The sequence below is a fragment of the Gymnogyps californianus genome, chromosome 2 (assembly GCF_018139145.2).
Source record: "Gymnogyps californianus isolate 813 chromosome 2, ASM1813914v2, whole genome shotgun sequence".
In the NCBI taxonomy this organism is placed as follows: domain Eukaryota; kingdom Metazoa; phylum Chordata; class Aves; order Accipitriformes; family Cathartidae; genus Gymnogyps; species Gymnogyps californianus.
Genome location: NC_059472.1, coordinates 90,772,269 through 90,795,421, shown reverse-complemented (window position 1 = coordinate 90,795,421; position 23,153 = coordinate 90,772,269). Strand labels below are relative to the sequence as shown.

Below are 23,153 nucleotides of genomic sequence, written 5' to 3'. Positions count from 1 at the left end.
ATTATGAAGAGCTCAGCCAAGAAATTTTGTTTCATAACCTTAGGTTTCACAGTTCAGTTAATACAGGTAAGATAATAAAACCCCTTTGGGTTAAGGTTAATGGTGTTCTTTAAAGAGACCAGTTTGATATTGCATACATTTGCTGCATTCTGGGAGAGAAAAATAATTCTTTCAGAATACATTTGCCTGAGAAGGAATCAATTTCATATTTTCTAATCATCTCTCCTAAAAGGCTGTTGAGAAGTTGCTCACGAAGTGATAAGTTCATTTACTTCAAAAAAACATTTATCAGACATAAATTCTTATCTTATATATATAGAGAGAGATACATACACTGCTTTTATTTTTTTCTTTACATAGTCAAAGTCTGAGGTGGTGGCTTTTTTATTGCACAAAGAATGAAAACGAAAAATGAAAAGAGAATATCAGTCTGTAGATTAAAAAAAAGAGTCCATAAAACCCAGGCAGGGGAAATATTTGCAAAGTAATAGATGCCCATGTATGCAACTGATTCTAATGAATCAACCTGTTAGTCAAAATATTAAGTCATTGCTTATGTGGAGGGATGTCCTTGCACAGGTTGGTCGGTGAGAGTCTACAGCAATTGCTTAGCATTAGATCTGCAAAGAGTCTGGCTGTTAATTCTGCCTTATCACAATTACCTATTGGGTACCTACTACGCAAGGTACATAGTACAGGGAAGACCTTGATAAAACTAAAGCTTACTTGCAAAAAGTAGGATGGGTCTAATGGGGCAACTAGCAACTTTCTATCTTGCCAAGAATCATTATTGGTAGGTGTTTTCTGAGAAAACAGCTGGCTTAAGTGCCAACCTTTAATATAGCTGAAGGCAAGCTGAGCATTCACCATTCTTTAAAAATAAAAAGCAAATACACAGCTGCTGAAGAATCTGAAGGATACAGGAAGGGGATGGGCATTCAGAGTACGGCTATTGGGGGGACACACAGATATGCGTGCTGGAAAGCTCCATTTAAAGAGAAGACAGAAAGGATAAGGGCAAAAGTACAAAACTCGAGGAAGTAACATAGTGAAGCCCTGGGAAAAAAACCAGCATGAATGAATGCATTTTTTGGTTCTTGACTGACTGGCTATTTATGTTGCAAGCAAGGAACATGCCTGTGGAGTGATTAAGTCAAATAAACCTGTTCTTATTCTGTGAATAACTAATATGTCAAAGAAATATCTATTTCATCATGAAAATTGCCCCTCAACTGGAATACACTTAGTCAGTACAGTCCCTACTTCATAATACTGCCACACAAACAGGAAAGAGGAAAGAAGGTGACCGACAGTGCATTCTTCACATCTTAAAGGTTTTGTATTTCTTCTCCCTTAGACAGGACTTCTATATGACTAGACAGAATCAACTACCTTATTAGAACAGATACAGTACGGATTGCGATTTGTTGTAGAACCTGGACATTTTTAGTCTTAAAATTATTTCACTTCCAAAGTCTAAAGTTCATTTCTAGTACACCTTTAAGAGCTGACACGATGCTCATGTCTCAAATGGATTCTACACTCCATTCATTATCAACTACACCAGTAAACAGGCTAATTACCACTAGTAAAGCATGAGATATTTTATTTGGTGCATGAGAGACTGACTTTTTTTCCACACTGTGTCTCTTCTGTTCAATTGTTGTACACCTTTCCTATTTTAGTCGTTCTCAAACTACCGATTGATTCCAGGATTTTGCCTAAGCTCTTCCAAGAAGTAAATTCTATCAGTTTGTTACAGATAGGGAAGCATGACATAAACAAGTATCAGTAATTGTCTTGATTCCCATGGCAATGTATCAGGACTGAGGACAGATTCTCTTTTTCAGATACCTACTGTTTCTTCTCAAACTCTTCCTGGCAACATTGCTAAGGATTTATTAAATTATATAATAATCCATGAAAAGTTAGCTGCTGGTATGCCATTCCAGGCAACAAAAAGGCAAAAGAACACATACAGCTCATCATAATGATGCTTAGCTTTCCAAATTTGTGGGCCTGTTAGCTTCTTTTGTTATCAGGAGACACACAGATATGATACCACCTCTACCACGAGGCAAATTGATGCATATGCACCATGTGTCTGATGCCTCACTGGAGAGCTGGGTTTACTGTGCATTTGTAGAATGGGTGTTTTACTGAAGTGCAACATAGGTGGCATTTTCCCAAAGCCAACATATTTACTGAACAGCATATTCACACAGGTAGGTCAGTTTATACACTGGAGAAACTGTTCTCGTGTGCGTTAGTCACATGCAAGCAAAGACAGCAGCCTGGAGCAGGTCATTACCATGACCACAACAATTCATTCAGCCTGCAGGCCACCCCCATGAAAGAGGGTTGCAAGGTGCGTGCCACTTGTGCTGCTCTAAGCACTTAGGCCAAGCACTCCCTGCTTTCTCAGATTCAGGACAGAAATTCAATTACTCCTTTAAATGGATAAAAAATTAAGAACAAAGTAACATGGGAAAACAAGAACGTCATTGCTATGATATGAATAAAAATGTATTGTCCTGTGTTTTACACTGGAGACAGAAACAACCACAAACTGAATTAAAGTTCCTAAAATCTGCTTTCAAATACAGAATATGTCAGTGCGGGATTTCTGGTCACAAGCCTTGGACACCATTATGGAATACACTCTGCAGAACATTACTCTGAAGGCACAGAAAAAAGAGAAGTGGAAGTCTTACCCTTGCGGCTCTTGGACGGTCTTGTTTTCCACTTTCTGTTCACACTCTTTTATCATGGAGCTTAAAATAACCTAAGACACATAAGGAAGAGACATACATGACATTTTTTCTTTTACATTAACACTTTGTACAAAATCTACTCCGCAACTAATTCTGACATTAGCAGAACTGTTTAAAAAGTTTCTCTGTTGTTTTTCAAGTGCATTTAAATTCCAGCTATCCAATAATGCCTTGCAGCTAGAAACAACAAAACCATTCAAAATACTTTAAGGAAGAAATGTTTTTTAAATAGTTACAGGAGTTCAAGACTCCCTCCTGCTTCCCCTGGCTTTTTAAAATAGAGCTAAAGCAAACTCACTTCTGTGACACACCTCCTTATCTTCCTTTTTCCAAACAATACGTTTATTTATTAGTGATTAACTTTGACATACATTCATCTTCCCTCTAGAGAGTTTTCAAGTACCTTTTAAAATTCATATCTCTATCAACATTATGCATGAAAGAAAAAGCAAGGAAAGAAAAGAAAAAAGTGTGATGGCATTCTAAGACAACATCTTAATGGAAAGGAAGTGCTAAAGCAAACTTGGTATCATTTCACTGGTGTCTTCCAGGGTTTCTATGAATCAAGGCTTTTTTTCTTAAGCTATTGCAGCGTTAAAGGTTTCTGCAGAATATTTAAGACTAAAAACACCTCTACACTGACATTTTACATTTCTCCAGCATACCAAAAACAAAGGAATGTTTTCCAATAGCAGGCTTTGAAAGAAATCATACAATTCATTGGACAGGTATATAACTCCCTGCCCTGCCCACAACAGTACTGTTTTAACACATTAAGAAAAAAGCATTTGAAACACTTAGGCAAAACAGTTGCAATGCAGAGTGTGAAACTATAAACATATATATATACACACACACACATACCCACTGCATAAATGGAAACTTTCTCTGCTCACAGCTCAGGATAAAGCTAAGCACTTTCTTTGAGACACTAAACTTAAAATCTCAAAGCTACAAGCAACTAAAATTAGTAGTTCTTACCAAAACCTGAATATATACAATAAAGGAAGAAACTAATTTCAATCTGTAAAATACAGATCAGTCACTAATGGTTACTACCAAGTCATAACTATTTTTAAATGTATTTATATACATAAAAAAGCTGGTTTCTGTCAAATCCGTATTAGACAGCTGCAGCACAAAATATCCTTTGAAACCATTTATTACACCGGTAAGACATGGCCTGGTCTGCAGATCTGTGCCACTGTTCACTATTTCCACAAAAGTATTACTTCAACATTTGAAACAGTTTGGATAGCAGGTGTTATATACCATTGAATGTTTCAGAAAGCAGCATTCAAACCTGCGTATGAGTCTAACAGGTCTACAACTCTTACTGCTAAATTTGCTGTCCTTCATTTGCAGAAAATATTATGCAAGTACTTAAGAGTACAAAGGTACAAGAGAAATGCATTCAGAATTCCAGTGAAAAAGCAAGTTTTTCTTTCTGTATTAAAAGAAAACTGAAATTTCTAAGCATAGCGGCCATAATTTTTGTTACTTAGCATTTCTACCTGTGCACTGGAGCACTTCTACTGTTTTGTACATCTGTCTGAATCTAGATGTTCCAAATATCAACAATATGAAGTCTTGATCAAGGGGGAGAATAATTCAGCAAGGACCCAGAATCATTTGAATACCAGGATAGAGCCTTCATCCACTGCACAGCTCCTTGCAGGAAGGCTGCGTAATTCTTGCATGAAGTGGAGCAATTCTTCCCTCTTCCCCAAATTAATTTGTCTTAAAGTTCAGGGTGAAACAGAGGAAAGGTATAAATATAGTATCATATGGCAATTTTACATTATGATGTTGCACATACTGCTTACACCTATTCCCTTGGGTTCTCTTTGTTTGGTCATAGGACTGGTTATGAAATCATTTAGACCTCCTTTAAGAGAGATATTTTAGAGATGTAACTCTATATTTAGAGACATTTAAGAGACATAACATGTGCTTAAGTATTATAAACAATACTGCAGATGGACTAAATATTTTTATCAAGTATTGATTATATCTCACTATCTTGCAACTCAAAATCCAATTATTTTGAAAGGAAATAGAAGGCAAGTGGAGAAGGGGGAAGAAGGGACTTGACATGGAACTAGAGATGCTGGCAAAGTATCTGAAATGTCTGCACAAGGTGAAATGTTTATTTTAAAGATGAGAGGGTCTGTCTTAAATGCTCAACTTGCACTTTTGTTTATATGAATGAAAGGAAAGCAAATATGAGGGATAAGTGGTAAACGCTGCCTGATAGCATCACAAACCAATTCCACAAATGTTACATTTCCAAGATAAGCATAAACTCTGTACTGATGTTAGAGCCACAAGAGCTAAGACTCTGTGAATATGTGTTTTTGTAACTGATATGCCATTTGAATCGTGAATACCACTACAGTGACCAAAATAATGAGAAAAGGGTTAATTCTGTTTATGCAAATGTCTAACTCTGAAACAGTAAATCACATTTACTTCAGAAAACATAATTTTAAGACAGAAGGCTTGAAAGACAGACACTAGAACTAACTGGGCCTCAGAGGTCTCTATCATGGTGCCTACAAACACCCTCTTGTAACAAGGAGCTGATTAAGCACCAGATTTCCATTTCTGCAGTAAAAGCTGTAGTGAGTTTTCTAACCCACTGGAGCAGGAGTAAATGTTTTTAAATTTATGTTTCTCTCTGGCTAAAAAAATAAAGCACTTGGCATCATGCCTGAAGCCAATTAATCAGAGTGTTGCAGAATGTGGTAAAGGAGGATTGAGAGCTGTCTTTACTTATTTATTTATTTTTAATCCTATTTAAGCCCTCAGTTCCTTCTCTGGCTACAAGACTCAAACTCAATGAAATAAGTTCTTTTGTTCTAATTCAGGGCATCTTTTGAACTGACTATGTGCTTAAACCTTAGAAGTTGCACTAACTACTATACAAAAATGAAGTATTAGTATTTGTATCAGTTATCCCATTAGTGAATAAGATAGAACAAAGAAAATTAAACTAAAACCAACTTTTGCCTACTGCAGTTTTCAGACACGTTCTTAGACTTCCCAAAGCAGAATACATCTCCCAGCTCTCTCTCAATACAGAGTATCATTGCCAGATCTCCTCCAGTGCTGCCTGTAGTAAGGAAGTGCAATTCTGCTGCCTTTGACTGATGCTCAGGTCACTACTGTACCTTCTGACTCTGCCCTCTGAAGTCAGATTCTTTCTTTTTAGGTCTGAAAGCTCATCAAATTAATTCACAGCCTGTTCCACATACGGTAAATTATATAAAATAATATAATAATACACAGAAAATAAAAGAATGAGACTATAGGCTATTAGACTGAAAATATAACTGGAAGAAGGGACTTTGTTACGAAGTATAAGAACTTGGAACTCCTAGAAAACATAGTCGCCTCAATTAAGTCACTTGCAAACGTAAGAAAAAGTAATTACTTTTCTGAAGTACAAAGTAATCCATGAAAGTGTAGTATTAACCTTCAAAAACCAGAAAGACGTTCCTTTGTACATTTTGATTAAATCTTTTCCTCCATCACTTGAAATGTTCATACTGTCAAGATTTTCCCAACATGCAACTAAACTATGTCTCTCGTTTTCAGCTACTGACTTAATATCTATGCATTTCAATCTTGTTAGTGTTCATCCTCTTCAAGTATTTACAAAAAAGGGCATAGACATACGGCCAAGATTTTCAAGTTTCTCAATTCAGCTTCTCCTGCTAACTCTTCTCTTTTGCTACTTTCTGTGAGCTCTTCTACCAGAGGTGATCTTCTTAGCTCCCATGTTGTCCTGTCTGCTTATTATAATCTGCTTTTTACAATTCACAGAATCACAGAATGGTTGAGGTCGGCAGAGAGCTCTGGAGATCATCTGGTCCAACCACCTGCTCAAGCAGAGCCATCTGGAGCCAGTTGCCCTGGACCATGTCCAGACGGCTTTTGAGTATCTCCATGGATGGAGGCTCCACAACCTCTGTGGGCAACCTGTGCCAGTGCTCAGTCACCCTCACAGTAAAAAAGTGTTTCCTGATGTTCAGAGGGAACCTCCTGTGTTTCAGTTTGTGCCCACTGCCTCTGGTCCTGTCACTGGGCACCACTGAGAAGAGCCTGGCTCCATCCTCTTTGCACCTTCCCTTCAGGTATTTATATACACTGATAAGATCTCCCCTGAGTTTTCTCTTCTCCAGGCTGAACAATCCCAGCTCTCTCAGCCTTTCCTCCTATGACAGATGCTCCAGTCCCTTCATCATCTTCATGGCCCTTTGCTGGACTCTCTCCAGTAGGTCCATGCTTCTGTACTAGGGAGCCCAGAACTGGACACAGTACTCCAGATATGAAGTGCATCCCATGTATTTCAGGACTATACTTTCCTCATCCTTGCCTATCATTTCTCTCCTGCACTCCACCAATTTTCATCCGCATTCAAGGCCAGGCTGCATGGGGCTTTGAGCAGCCTGGTCTAGTGGCAGGTGTCCCTGCCCATGGCAGGGGGTTGGAACTAGATGACCTTTAAGGTCCCTTCCAACCCAACCCATTCTATGATTCTACGATATTGTGACCATTAATTTTAGTGTACCCTTGTTTTGATGAAAAAACAGATGGTAAAAACATTTCCTTTTTCTTCAGTCTAAAAAGATCTGTGTTTCTACATGCATTTCTGAAAGTTGAATATTTCTCTGCAGAGGTCCTTGCCTTAGAAATACCTTCTAAGAGACTTTACTGTTTTTTAAATCATGTGACCTATTCCTTATAAAAAAACCCCTCAGTGCTATGCTTGATGCCACTTACGAGTAGCTCTCCTTAACTTTTGCTTTTAAATACCATTACATTTCAATTTTTGCTGCCACCTGCATCTCATACTCAGTTAGTAAACACAGCTGCTCACCTCATGCTCTGGCGAGAGATGTTCCATGTCAGTTCGTAAACACTTAAGTCCTGGTAAAAAGTGATTGACCATTAAATCCTCTGAAATAACTAAAAATGAGGTTGTTAAGGTATTATAAGGATTGTCTGCTGAAATTACACAAATTCTTTTTCTGTCTTCTGACAATGTTATTCTACTGAACACAGGGACAAGCTACAGCAGCAAAACCGAAGAAAACAGAACAACATTTGGCACTTCATGACTAATAAAAAAGAAAGAAGATCTTAAACATATTTAACTTCATATATTTCATACACCCACACCATTCTTTTCACATTTTTTCTTAATTTATTGGTTAAGATCAATGGCTTTGTTTTTGTAGCCTTTTTTAAAAAAAAAAAAAAATCTGTCAGTTCCACTGTATTAGATCTGGCTGAGATGGAGTTAATTTTCCCCATAGCAGCCCTCATAGTGCTGTGCTCTGTATTGGTAGCTAGAAAGGTGTTGATAACACACCAGTGTTTTGGCTGTTGCTGAGCAGTGCTCGCACAGCATGAAGGCTGTCTCTCCAACATTCTCCCCTCACCAGTAGGCTGGGGGTGGGCAAGATCTTGGGAGGGGACATAGCCAGGACAGCTGACCCAAACTGACCAAAGGGATATTCCATACCATGTGACGCCTGCTCAGCAATAAAAGCTAAGAGAAAGGAGGAGGGGGGGTGGCATTCATTATTATGAAGTTTGTCTTCCAGAGCAACCGCTACATGTACTGAAGCCCTGCTTCCCAGGAAGTGGCTGGACATCACCTGCTGATGGGAAGTAGAGAATGTTTTGTTTTCCTTTGCTTCCACATGCGGCTTTTGCTTTATTAAACTGCCTTCATCTTGACCCATGAGTTTTTTTCCATCTTATTTTCTCCCCACCATCCTGCTGAGGAGCGGAGTGATAGAGCAGCTTGATGGACACCTGGCACCCAGCCAAGGTCAACCCACCACATCCACCTTCTGTGAAAATCTCTTCTTTATACTGAGCAGATCATGTTTTACATCACATATTCAAAGACAAACTTATTTATTTCTCAAGTATTAATCTTCTCCCCCCACCAGAGAATTAACAGCTAAACTGCATTAATCTTCTACCCCCACCAGAGAATTAACAGCTAAACCTCACCTAAAAAAAAGGATACAACAACAGGAAAGAGCACTGTAGGCTTCAAACAGGTGGGTAGCGATATCCAGTCTCTTCGAATCTACAGACTGCTGGTTGTTGACCAAGGCTAACTTGTGCAAGTGTGGAATAACAACTGTAAAAGTAAATACTGGAATAAGTATTTGAAATTGCTTTCCGTAGACTTGCTTAGCATTAAACAGTTGCTAAGTGACAATCGCAGGCATCAGAAGCATCACACATCAGTGTGGAATAAGAACTGCAAATAATGGCTTTTGATAGGACTGCCCTTGCGGATTTAACTGATCAACTCAAACCTGAAATAAAACTGTGGTAACACCACCTAAAATAAAAAGGTACCTCAGTGTACCTTTGAAATAGTAACAGTTTACAGAAAATAGTTTGCAACATTATTACTTAGCTGTCTAAAATATGCTTCTATTTTATAAATGCAGCTGATAAGCTAGTGACAGAGATATGCATGTCATGAGAAACCTTCACTGACTATAGAGGAAGCCTATCTAATGAGTTTAGCCTGCTAAACTAGATGCCTGCAGTTCGGAGACATGATAGCTCCTCATGCTTTGTTTACAAGTATCTTTAAGACAGTCTAACAATCGACTTTGCTCTTCTATGTGCTTTACATTTCAGGGCCATGAAAAAAAGCTGTTTTGTTCATCTGGGATGCACTTACATTTAAAGATATGTGGAATACTTGAAATTTATATGCCAGCAGGGGGTGAAGCAATGGGGGAGGGGGGAGAGGAAGGCATTTTACACATCAAGTAATTAAAAAAAAGACAACTTCAAATTTGCTCTGCAGCAAAGTGAACGGTCCCCTCTGGCTCTGAAATCATTCACCACCATGTGCTGGTGTTCTATATATACACCAATGTCATGTACAGTGAAAGTTATATTAGCAAAGTCTTAAATACTGGGACACATCGAACTCTGAAAACAAGAGTTTTCATCAAACTTTTTGTAAAGACAAAAAAAAAAACAAAACAAAACAATATAACCAGCATACTAATAGCTTGGGGACAGCAAGAGGAAGACTGCATCTTCCCACTGATGCAACTTACATTCATCTCTGAATCTGGGCTCAGCATTTGGTCCAACTCTTCCAAATGTTTTTATGATTTCTGTATGTAGAGAATGCTGGTCTTGATATTGAGGGTCCTCCAGGAAAGATGCCAGCTGCATTTTTACTCTTTCCAGAAGCTTAAATATTCCCAGAGAAATAAAAAGTATACAAAAGAATGAAGATGCTAGAAACTGTTACGGTCAGTTCAGAGCATGTCTGTAATCTTCCATATTTCAGATGACAAACCTTGGACCTTCTGTTAATTTACAATTTTTTCTGACAGGATGTTCCAAAGTCTTCAATGCAGCTCTACAATTTAAAGACTGTTGACAGTGTTTTAATCTGATCTATCTTTAACTATAGACAGGTGCTTCCATATAGTCGGTGTTTCCTCTGTTTTGATACTCACATTTTTTACCTGCTATTAAAATTTCCCTCTTACTATTAATATCTTTGGAGTTTTCCTGTTTAATTAGAACTGAATTCACATTGGTTTTTCTGTAATGTATCTCAATTAGTATGCTGAAAAATTTTCTGCAGAAGACAGATGCAAAAGTAAGCATCATAAAATCAACGGAATTAAAATTAAAAAGATTTCTTCAACTAAAGGCTAGAAAAACTGAAAATACAAATATATCTAAGATGACATAAGTATTTAATTTGCATTCAAAGTTGTAAATATAACATTTTCTGATACATTTTGGAAGGCGATATCACCTCTGTACTCTAAGGCTTATTATAATTAGTGTCAATGGATACAGTAATTTTTGTGTGGTAACAAAAAAGTATTCTTCCCCAACTGATTATAGGCATGCATTCCAAGCTACAAAATTGTAACTTATCCATCTTCCAAGTACTTGTGAGTCATCACTGACTTCTTACTCACATTTCCTCAAACACGTTCTTTTAGAGTATGTTGAAATTACAGGAAGAATGCAAGCTCTGCAAAAAGTTGCGAGGACTTTAAGAAGAAATTTGATTGTACAGTTATTATATAAAACAAAATACAGTATTTCTACTGCTTACAGCAGAATCCTGGGTGTCTTTTTCAGAATTCTGATTTATTACCAAAGTTTCATCACTTAAAAAACAAGGAGGAATTGCATATCTATATTACCCTCAAGGATTATTTCAGTTATGTCACTATGATGTCTTTTTAATGCCATCTTGGACACCATGGGCTAAACCAGCAGATATGACAGGAACTGCAAGAGACTTGTGCCCTTCTAAAGTAGTCGGAAGCCAAACAGGATATCCTAAAGCATCTAAAATGGTACAATATACTTATGTGGAGGTAACTGAATCCCACCATGACTTTTTGGTTAGCATTTTAAAGTAAAGCTATTTTATTTGGAAATAATGGACTTGGATTTCTCAACTGTATTGAAGAAAGTTTTAAAAAACATTTTGAGCATGGGATTTCCCATCTTCTAGCACAGGCCTCCCCCTCTACATATGTGTTTTTCTTTGTTTATGTTTGGCTTGATATTTAGAAGGTAATGTTTTTATTAGTTAAAAGAAGGGTTGGTTTGTTTCAAAAAAAAAAAAAAAAACCAAACCATTGCAAAACTGGAAAGCATTTTGGAAGAGGATATAACAAAGGAAGAAATAATCTATAAGCTGCTTTTTTTTCCCTCCAAGTTCATTAATAAATTACTGGATTTCTGGATTTATCAAAAATCACCCACTTCTTATGGTACAAAACCAACAGCCTGACAACAGGTGTCTTACCTCTCTCTGAGTAACAGTTTCCATGATGGTCCCAAAAGCAGGAATTGTTGCAATCCTGACTGAACTACAACAGAAAAATAGAGTCTTTAAGATGTATTAAACATTAAGAATAAACTTAATTAAAAATAAAGCAAAATTTAAAAATTAGTACTTTAAGTTACATTAGTTTCTAGCAATGACAAAACAAAAAAAGCAGACCAGGAAAAAGACAGACAGGATTAACTCAAGGTCTCAATCTGAAACTCACAATTCAGGATCACTGGACAAGGTAACAAGGGCCGGAGCAACCCGCTTGTCAACTAAGGCTTCACTCATGCCTCGAAGAGTCAGCTGTAAACCAGTCAACATGCAATAAAAAATGGTTTGGTAAACTTGAAGAACTGGGTTAGCTGTGACTGAGGATGGGCAGGCAGACTCTTGGGGTTTTTCTTGGTTTAGTCACTCACAGAAGACATTAAATGATTAAGACTCTATTCATGCTCTAGCATTTATTAGTAACAACCTGTTAGCGAGATTAGCAAAGCATCCCTCCTTAGCTTGAAAGAAATATCACATCAGAATGTCCAGGAAATGAAGTACTATGGTTGTCTATCAGAAATTAGATACAGCCAAAACTATTCTGCATTTCAGTAATGCAGATGATATTTAATTTTGCAGTAGTAAAGCTGACAGCATTACAGAACATATTAACATCCAGCTTTCTGCTAGAAATGATGTAAGCAAATTTCAAAACTGAGAATGTGATTAAATAAACATAAAAATTAAATGACAGTAAGTTTTCTATTTAAAGTTTATTCAGCAATTTTATCCAGTTCTAAGTGTTGCAGTAAACCTTTTTATTTACAAATAAGTGACTTAAAAGTTACATTTGTTTAAAAGTAATTCATTTTTTGTTCAGCTAGAATAAGAAACAGAACTGATGGTTATTTCTTCCTAAGTATTAAGAGGGATGCCAGGTATATAAGACAGTCAGGAAACTTACATTTCAGGGTCACTGGAGAGAGTAATGAGAGCAGGAACAACTCTCTGAGCTACCAGAGTTTCATGTACCCCCTTCACCAACAGCTGAATGGTCGGAGCAGGGGGGTATCACAGGTGATGCACGGAAAGAGCGAGCACAGTATCATGGGAAGAAGAACGGCACAACCAAGAGAGAGAAAGAAAAAACACAAAAAGCAAACCAAAATTAGAAGCTAAGCAAATACTGCTACACTAGTGCTTCATATATGCAAAGGCATGAAGAAAGCTGAAGTGGTCTGGCAATCAGCATAAACCTGACTCATTCAACAATACGATGATGTTTTCTCTATTTTCAGCTATTTTAAAACTTGAACGCTCAAAAGTTTAGCAAGTAATTATGTATTATAATTCAAATACTGATATAATTATGTATTATAATTATACATATAATGATGTATAATTAAATACTAAAGCAATGCCAATTTGAGTTTGACAGTTTAATCTAAATGCTGTTCCTAACTCAATGGAATGGTATTTATTACATTATGTGGCTGTCACACGCCATAGATGTCTTTAGCTAGGCCAAATGTGTGTAGTTTTCCCACACTGAGTGATACCTTTCAGACCTTTTACAATGTGCCAAACAGCACCTTCCCAGATGCCACTAAGCTTTCCTCAAAGTCATTCAGGACTATTTTAGATTTAACCGCCATCCAAGCAGTATGTATGCAAAACTTCCCAAGTTTCCCTTGCTGATCTACGCAGGTAGAAAATGGAGAATCCTTGGATTATCCATGAAATGTATTTCACCAAGTCTTTTTGCAAACTAAGGAAGAGATATATTTGTTGCAGTACATCCCAAATGTTAAAAACTGAGATCACAGTGAAATTTATTACCCATAAATATGTTAAAATTGTTTGAATTTAGATGTTCCCAGGTGATTTATTTTTTTTTACATTACTTATGTAGCTACACATAAGCGTATGTTTCCTGCATATGTAGCAGATGCCCTTTATATGTTTTCTACATATGAAAACCTACTAATTTTCAAAAATGACAAGTTCCAAACTGTCTCCATATTCAGCAAAACAGGTTTTTTTTGTCTACATTAATAAAAAAGGGAAAGTTGATATTTCTATTTTGTATCTCAGGTAAGGAAGTCTGCATGTACTTGCTGATTTTAGGAGATAAACATAAAAAGCTTATCAGTAGCTTCTGTGAGAAATTTTAGATATCTTTTTAATATTTAGCTATATCCTAATTACTCAAATTACATCATGAACACAAATTAAATTCTATGCTTTTCTCCCCAGCAGTGTAACAAGAGAACATGTAAGATCCATAGGGCATGGGGAAAGCAGCAGCTGTCAGTATATCACACAGTACTAAAAGCAGGCAATATTTACACCCTCTAACACTAGAGAAGGTTTTATATTCTGTTATTTGTTTGAGCATTCCTGCCTTACCGACTCTGAATTTAAAACAAAGTACACTGTGAAAGATTGGAAGGAACCTGACTTTCCAGAAGCCTTCTACACAAAGCAGTAATTTTTATTAAGCAATATTTGTGTGTGCATGTATGTGCATGCATGCATGTGTGTGCATGCATGGGTGCACGCATGCGCTGAACATATTGTGGCCTTACAGATAATAACTGGAGAAGGAAGAATGGGGAGAGAATTGTTAAGCTATGTAAGACCATATGCGTTATTGCTGCAAAGCACCTGGAGGGGGAAAGCTGCAACTTCCTATACTTGTTATTCAGAAAGTATTAGGAATGTCAGTTCAACTACTACATTTTAACACTAATACATTTCATGATTATTTACAGTGGCAACAACTTAAAGTGCTGATGTGTTGAGCTTATAGGCTACTCTTCAAACAGCTGTTAAGGACATAGCCCACTGACCACAATGATCTTACTCTCATATACAGATTTACCAATTTTCCTGTTGATTAAAATAGGGAATGCTTACTATTTTCAATTTTGAACAAATAGGGACTTGAGTTTTCTTTACTAATCTTATTTTTGAGAAAAGCCTAGAGGTAATATAGTGCTTTGAAAAAAAATGCTTGGGATTCGTATAATTAGCAAACAATTTAGAATGATCTCAGCTTCATGACAATGTGCGCTGCCACGCTTCTAATTACGGTAAAGCATGGTAAACAGCATCATTCTGTCTTACAGAAAATAAAACATGCTTTATAATTCAAGTGTCATTCTGAAGATAAGTGTTCCTAGCCTTGAACCTAAACAGACCAACAAAGCTTATAACTCAGCTGTGCGCTTCATGTTCAAACCAGCAGCAGTCATATCCGTTTGCATCAACATTCAAATGGGAAACTACTGACTGAAAACATTAACACAGAAGCAACAGAAACAGCTGGATGGGCAAAGCCATGTAGCAGCATGTAAGGTTACAGTGAGACAGACAATGCAAATTTTTATCCTGTTTTCATTTCTCTAGATCAATGTGTGATCATTACTTATGCATACTACACCTTAAAAATGGTAGCACAAAGCTTCCTGCCCCCAAAGGAAAGAAGGGGTAGAATGGCTCCAAATCACTTCTGTGTCCTTCCAATCCTTAACAGACTATAAAGGTTTGGTAATGCAATCTGGCAGGCCCACATCACGGCAGTCTCTGTGCCGCTGTACAGACCACTGTGCTGCTCAGAATCTTTATAGTTCTCATATAGCTGTCCTGCAGGTGACATACTCTTTGTCTTATTATCTAATCACTGGGCTTTGCCATTCAGCAGCCTCTGAGATATCAGAAATCCCTTGAATGAAGGCATCTTCCAAAAGTGAAACAAACCTCTTCACACAAGTGACTTCCCAAACTTACATATTGCCATGTATAAATATGTCTGCTATTGCTATCAAGGAAGTGGCAATATGATACTATTTTCAAGTCAGAAAAGTGTCTGCAACAAAGTTGCCTATGCTTCGTAAAAACTGAAGTATACTAGGAAACAAGCAGTCAAAGAGCATGCAGGACTGCCTAAAAATAATCAACATGCAGTTGCATTTGAAAAGAAACTGCAACCAAGACAACAGCCTGTTGTAACTGAGGTCTTTCACGTTTAGCTAATGCTTATTAAAAAAAAAAAAAAGCTTATCATTACGAATATAAAATATAAGCAATATTCTTGTCAGATTAAAAAAAAGACACCCCCCCCCAAATAACAACTCAAAAATATTTTAAGGGTGACCAAAAATTGCCATCTCCTTTTCGAAGGGAGGGGGGGGAAAAAGAAAAAAAAAAAGACGACAAATTTGGATGTTTTCAACTGAAGTCTCAGGATATGTCTTAAAGTGGCTGTTTAGTGCTTTATCTGCAATGACTTGCAGAGTTGCAGTAAAGAACACTAACGGTTAAGTGCTTTTTTTTCGAGGCAGACTTGAGATTTGTTCTTGCAAATGGATACAAGGTGGCAGGTTCAGCTACAGGTCTACTGCAAAGCTATCCAAATGAGTCAAATGTGGAAGAAACACACACACACAAGAAAGATAGTGTGATTAGAAATATCTCTAACATGCAAAAAAAAAAAAGGTAATCTCTTTGTTCAGCAAGTGGAGTATGTCTCAGAGTTTTTGTATATGCCTTTTTTCATTAACACTTGATGAAACAAAGGCATGATGAGGAAATAAAAGCAAATTTATTAGTTAATGTAACAGTCTTTATTCTGAACAAATTTATAGATGTTAAGGGAAAGATGAAGCTGTCACTATGTGGCAAGTAAAGTAATCGTAAATTATTTTAATTTTTACAAAAAATACAACATTGCTTAAATGTATGTCTTTACCACCATATTTGGCCCCAACAGAAACTAGTTTGAATCACAATGCAAATGCATTGTATGAGTATACATGAAAAGTACTGAAAACCAGTAACTTGTGAATTAGGCTACTGATGATGCGGTGAATAGCAAAAGCAAATGTTAAAACTCGGAGAGATGCTTGTTTATGTTTATCTACAGACCTAAGCAAACACATTTGACAATGTATTTAACTCTGGTTTGAACACAGTTTAGCAATGAAATGCGTTTTCATAATCGGAAAATGTTTTTCAGCATGCAATAATCAGAATGCAACAATCAAGTCAGCAGCAGATCAAAGAACACACACAGTTACTACAGAAACATCTTGCAAGTGGCTAATGACAAAATGCTTAGTGAAAAATGTGCTATTGAACAGAGAACAGATACAGAAACCACCGCACAACAACTTCCTGCTCCATCACACAGTACACAACTTAAGCCATTGGTAATTTTTAAGAATGTAGTAACATTATCTGAATCACTGTTTTTAAAAATAAAATCTCGTTTTAAAAAGGTGTAAAAAAGTTCAGATAACACTTACCTCAAACATTCTAGCAGCTGTACATCGAACAAGAGCAGAAGTATGGACAACTCCATACCATAAGACAGTTAATAGCAGCTCATGATAAGCTGGGTTTGCACTAAAAGAAAACAGTTGGGCAATCAAAAAAAAACCAAACCAAAACAAAAAACTCCCAAACCCTGAATATGTTCTTTGTCTACAAAATGTAGTCTCAAGAATCCATTGCTCAACAAATGGAAAACTCCAACACATTTATCCTTTCTGAAGCATACATAACATTTATCTCATTCTGAAGGATATGGAACATGTTGCTGTCCAGAGAATATATTGCATTTTGAAGTTCATTTTTTAAAAGAAAACTTTAAGAATACAATTTTCAATAAATTATGACACTGAACTGAATGCAAATACATATCTAGAACACATCATAATAGTATGGAAAATACAAAATGAATTCCCATTTTATTCTTAATGACTGATTTTTGCAGGTTTTTTTGTTTGGTTTTTGGTGCTTCTTTTTTCACACTTCAGAATTTTTTTACCACTACATTTTTAACCTAGAGATTAAAAGTTTAAATTTTGTGAGATACCAAAGAAAAAAAGCAAGTATATGCTTTATTCATCCGAAGCATCACAGTTATTAAAATTACAGCCAGATTGGCAGCTTTTAATAAAAACTTCTAACTTAGTTAGATCTAGTTAACTCCAAGGCATATTCTTTACCCCAGTTCCACAAATGAAGCTTTCAGGCTGTCAAGAGGCGCATGGGATAGCGAAAGCATGGTCATTACATCTTCTAAGAATCCAACTAACAGCTTGCGGTCTTCTTCCTGAAAGAAGAGTGTACAATGTTGAATGTAGAAGTAGTACTGCTGTGGTTGTGATGACCTACAGCTACGAAAGAGAGAAACTACGAACGAGAACAAACTAGATTTAGCCTTTAACAATCATCTTATTAACTTCAAAAATGTGGTTTAAGAACAAGAACCTTTCAAAGCAAACACAAGAAGAGACTGTATTTCTGTATTTCATCAACTAAGCACATACTCGTGCATAAATTATCCAAATTGTTTTACTAAAGAAATTTTTAAGAAAAGTACTTAAGCACTGTCACGGCTCCTGACAGTTTGTGATTGCTCACAGTCCACTAAACATCTGTGAGATGATGACGTATTTATTTTTTCCTGTAAGCTACATATATGCCAGTCCCTAACTGCTGGTTACTGGAGGATTAGGTAGTATTATTTATGGAGTGTTTATTTTAGTGCTAGGTAACACTAGAATTTTAAGACTCCAACTATGCCCAAAATGGCAATCTACCTGCTGAACTGTTTCAGTAAATTTTGCAAAATTATGTTTGCAGGGGTCACAGTTAAATGGCCAAGAACCCATTTATGGAATAACATTAATATTTTTGATAGAGGCACATGGCACCTGTCAATGTCTGAGAGTTAGCAGTGGTGAAGATGCCAGATGTCACTTTAAGATTTACTGAATTCAGGTTTTAAGACTGATGACTATCACCTAAACATAGTAGACAACCTGACTAGAAAACTTTGCTTTTAAATGTGTTTACAGCTGCCCACTTATCCACCTATCTTCAAAGCACAAGAGCACTGTAAGTTTTCAAAGAAAACAGTAAGGGTTTTTTGGTAGAACAAATTTTACATGTTATTATACATTTAAAAAAGAAACAGATAAACAAACCTACCTGAATATAACATGTAAGGACCCCTGTTGCATAGATGGGAACTGTGGCTTTTGTTAGCACTCCATTACCTGCTGTGGAATCTAATGAAACACAGTGAAGAATTTAGGTTTTATATATACATATATGTGTATATATGTGTGCGTGTAATATATATACCATAGACTTATATGTTTATATGTATATTCACCTTTTTATATATACATGAAGAATTTATATACATATATATACATATGTACATGCACATACGTGCTAAAATAATGCTCAAGTGGTATTTGGATTTGAGATTTTATTAGTACTTTACACACACAATCTACAACTTCAGTGTTCCATTCAGATTAAGATTAGATTTTCAACATTTCAGAAAGATGACAAATTTGAGAACTGCAGTCTGAAAATGTTATTTGAACAAGAGATTGACAGGTTTTGTCCAGTTGCGGTTAATATCAATTTTTATTCATTTGAGTAAAAACCTACTTACCTATGTTTTCCTCAGACAGTCTTAAGATTTCCTGGAACTGTGGTTTTACCTATGCAAAGGATGATGAATCCCATGTAAGAAAACCTGTTACCAGTGTCAACTAACTTAGGAAAAAATTAAGAGAAAAAAACCCAAACCAACAGAAAAAGGACATTTTGAAAGTACAGAAAGAAAAAAACCTTTAAAAAGCATAGCCAGCTTTTATGAAAACTGAAAATATGACATAAGAGAATAAAAATTTCTATTGAGTACCCACACTGAGGTAGCAGTATTTAGCACCCCTGATAACAGAAGCTGAAGTCTCTTGGCAATATGCTTAGTTGGGTGTTAGGGTTTATGGTTTTACCCAGCTATATGTAAAAAAAAAAAAAAAAAAAAAAAAAAAGTTTTAGTTTTATGTCTTTGCTATCCATGAAGTGCTCTCTTCCAAAATATAGCTGTGCTAATCAGTATCAGAACAATTTTATAGATGCAAGGGTTCTAACGATAACTTACAGAAGGGGCTTTCAAAGACCAGAGAATGGTTTTAATCTCCTCTCTGGAGGCAGCACATAATGCTAACCCTGTTTTGTAATTTTATCTTTAGGCAACCCTCTCGTGTTTTATAATTTCCCTTTAAAATATTTTTTAATTATATTCAGAAGTTATTTTCTTGAGAAAAATTATATATATCCTTAATAAAAATGTTTTGATATCATCTATAGAAAATATTTTGGCAGGGAAAGCATTAATTTTAAATTTCCAATCAAGTACAGGCTAGAGTACTTATGTACACCACAAATGCTGAACAGTATGCTGTTCTGAAGAAAGAAAACAGTTAAATCACTAGAATTAGGATGTTCTCTCCCACTATCTATGCCATTCACAAAGCAAATATGAAGAATACAGGTTAAAAAAAAAAAGCAACCAACCAAATCCTTCCTTGTTGGGCAAGATGAGAAGGCCATTCCAAAATGGCCAGAAACAGAAATCAAAAGGATGCAAACAGAAGTTTAAAAATAGTAGGTTTGAACGTCCTTATGGAAAAGCATCAGTGTGACATGCAAATATAAGTGGTCACAAAGTGCAGGCATTCAGACACACTGTAAATATGAAGAATATATGTTATCAAGGTACTCTTTTTGTAGAATATTTAAGGTAATATCTTACCTTAGTGTTTGTAAAAATTTTCCCAAATGTCCTACAAAGTCTCCAGAAAAATCTAGAGAACTCATGGACACAGGCAGTTGATGCTACATTGATCTTGCCAACTACTTCTATAAGCTGTGGTAGCCTAAAAAAAATTCAGGAAAACAAAAGGATATTAAACACTACTCTGATCTTTTGTTTCTCTCCAGTTATATTTGTACAGATTTGCTGTTTATATTAATAAATATATATACACACACAGAGCACTATTGGTTGTAACAAAATTTTCTACGTGTTCTGTACAATTCCTGACCCTTGAAGAAAGCAAGGCTTTAAGTGCCAGAAAAGTCTGACCTGTATTTTCAAACATCTGTTACTGCAGAACAGTACATTTCATGAGATATTCAGAACACAACAATCTTCCCTTCAACAGAGAATTTACTACACTAGTGCAAAGATGGAAGAAACAATTTTTCGGAGCAAGCAGTTACCTACACATTCTGCTAGATAGCTGATATTTTCTGAATAAAATCAAAGTCAATTCAGTATGAAAATTAAAATGCCTAAAAAAAATTTTCAATCTTTTCCTCTTTAATAATTCTTAAACACAATCATAATTAAAATTCTTGTGTTTAATATTGTTAAATATAATCATGCTGAAGAACTATTAATTTTGACACATTTTAAAATTAGGAATCGTAAGATACAAATTAACTCACAGTTGATTGACTACCCATAGCAAAGTCTCCCAGCCTGTGGTACCCTCATGTTCTAGCTGATAGTCATACAGTTGCAACAACACTGCTAATTGTTCACGGCTTCCAATGATGATGGCCACATCCTGAAGAGGCGATACGGGTCGGGGAAATCTAGTGACTGTAACAGCAGAGAACAAGCGATCATGAACAAAAGAAGATGAAAATACCTTGGAGGGACGTCAGTAAAGATAGCTAAGAAAGTCAGAAGTCTTTAGGGCCTTCTGTGTAAGGTTATCAACTCACTTTTTAAAAATCAGAGAGTTAAATCCATCTCTGAAGAGATTATATAACCCTCACCTAAAAAGAGAAAACACCAGTAGAGGGAGATTATGGAATTATTATCATCAGCATGGCTTCACCAAGGGCAAATCTTGCCTGACCAACCTAGTGGCCTTCTATGATGGAGTGACTACATCAGTGAACAAGGGAAGAGCTACAGATGCTATCTATCTGGACTTCTCTAAGGCCTTTGACAGGGTCCCCCACAACATCCTTCTCTCTAAACTGAAGAAATATGGATTTGATGGATGGATTTTTCAGTGGATAAGGAATTGGCTGGATGGTGGCATCCAGAGAGTAGTAGTCAATGGCTCAATGTCCAGATGGAGATCGGTGACGACTGGTGTCCTTCAGGGGTCTGTGTTGGGACTAGTACTGTTTAATATTGTCCTCAATGACACAGACAGTGGGATCGAGTGCACCCTCAGCAAGTTTGCAGATGATGCTGAGTGGTGCAGTTGACACACCTGAGGGATGGGATGCCATTCAGAAGGACCTGGACAAGGTCAAGAAGTGGGCCCATGTGAACCTCACATGAGGTTCAACAAGGCCAAGAGCAAGGTCCTGCACTTGGGTTGGGGCAACCCCCGGTATCAATACAGGCTGGGGGACGAAGGGATTGAGAGCAGCCCTGCCAAGAAGGACTTGAGGGTTACTGGTGGATGAAAAGCTGGACATGAGCCAACAATGTGCACTCACAGCCCAGAAAGCCAACTGTATCCTGGGCTGCATCAAAAGAAGCGTGGTCAAGGGAGGTGATTCTCCCCCTCTACTCCACTCCAGTGAGACCCCACCTGGAGTACTGCGTTCAGCTCTGGAGTCCTCAGCACAGGAAAGACATGGACCTGTTGGCGCAGGTTCAGAGGAGGGCCACAAAAATGATCAGAAGGATGGAACACCTCTCCTATGAAGACAGGCTGAGAGAGCTGGGGTTGTTCAGCCTCGAGAAGAGAAGGCTCCAGGGAGACCTTATTGCGGCCTTTCAATACTTAAAGGGGACTTAGAGAAAGATGGGGACAGACTTTTTAGTAGGGCCTGTTGTGATACGACAAGGGGTAATGGTTTTAAACTAGAAGAGAGTAGATTCAGACTAGATATAAGGAAGAAATTTTTTACTATGAGGGTGGTGAAACACCGGAACAGGTTGCCCAGAGAGGTAGCAGATGCCCCATCCCTGGAAACATTCAAGGTCAGGCGGGACCGGGCTCTGAGCAGCCTGGTCTAGTTGAAGACGTCCCTGCTCATTGCAGGGGGCTTGGACTAGATGACCTTTAAAGGTCCCTTCCAACCCAAACCATTCTATGATTCTATGATCCCAAAAAACACACCGTAGATTTACAGTAGAGTGACTTGCAGGCAAGGTTTCATGACTTCTATGGCTACACTTTAATCAAACTGCTCCAACCTTTATATATGAAGTAGTTTTTGACACTCCCCACTCCCTCCTCCAACTCCTTAATTATTTGAATTATCAGAAGTTTACACCTAAAAAGCAAGGCCTCAAAAAAATTCTAGACCATTAAAATATCTGGGGACTGAAAGCCTGCTACACCAACATTGCTTGTCTTCTTCTCAGTTCATGTCAAGCATACTTAAAATGATTCAGCAATGAAGTTAAGCAACAAGAGCATCATCTTTCCTACTGCAAAATTTAAGAAAGCAAGCCTGCAGTTCCTACAATGATACCGGATTAGTGAAAAGTACATGAGATTTTTTTCCTCCCCTTTTCTGGAGGAAGAAACTGTCAGACTAGGCTGAAGCCTGAAATTTTTTAATTCCTTATTTAAGTAGTAGCCACTCAGGAAAAAAGTGCTCATCTTCAAGTGACTCAAGTCAGCTGAACGAGTTTTACAATGGCATGCTTAACATTT

General features: G+C 37.0%; 1 protein-coding gene across 2 annotated transcripts in view; it reads right to left on the bottom strand.

Annotated features, from left to right (window-relative positions):
- Nucleotides 1-23,153, bottom strand: part of RELCH (RAB11 binding and LisH domain, coiled-coil and HEAT repeat containing) — an 86,776-nt gene that overhangs the window by 4,601 nt on the left and 59,022 nt on the right. For both annotated transcript variants that reach the window (XM_050891445.1, XM_050891444.1), the window contains 12 exons: nucleotides 20,965-21,121; nucleotides 20,267-20,390; nucleotides 19,118-19,166; nucleotides 18,640-18,719; nucleotides 17,652-17,758; nucleotides 16,947-17,046; nucleotides 12,602-12,684; nucleotides 11,620-11,683; nucleotides 9,887-10,025; nucleotides 8,824-8,940; nucleotides 7,660-7,748; nucleotides 2,715-2,785 (listed from right to left, as the gene is read on the bottom strand). In XM_050891445.1, the coding sequence (XP_050747402.1) occupies nucleotides 2,715-2,785; nucleotides 7,660-7,748; nucleotides 8,824-8,940; nucleotides 9,887-10,025; nucleotides 11,620-11,683; nucleotides 12,602-12,684; nucleotides 16,947-17,046; nucleotides 17,652-17,758; nucleotides 18,640-18,719; nucleotides 19,118-19,166; nucleotides 20,267-20,390; nucleotides 20,965-21,121 (1,180 nt within the window). The remainder of the gene's footprint in view (nucleotides 1-2,714; nucleotides 2,786-7,659; nucleotides 7,749-8,823; nucleotides 8,941-9,886; nucleotides 10,026-11,619; nucleotides 11,684-12,601; nucleotides 12,685-16,946; nucleotides 17,047-17,651; nucleotides 17,759-18,639; nucleotides 18,720-19,117; nucleotides 19,167-20,266; nucleotides 20,391-20,964; nucleotides 21,122-23,153) is intronic.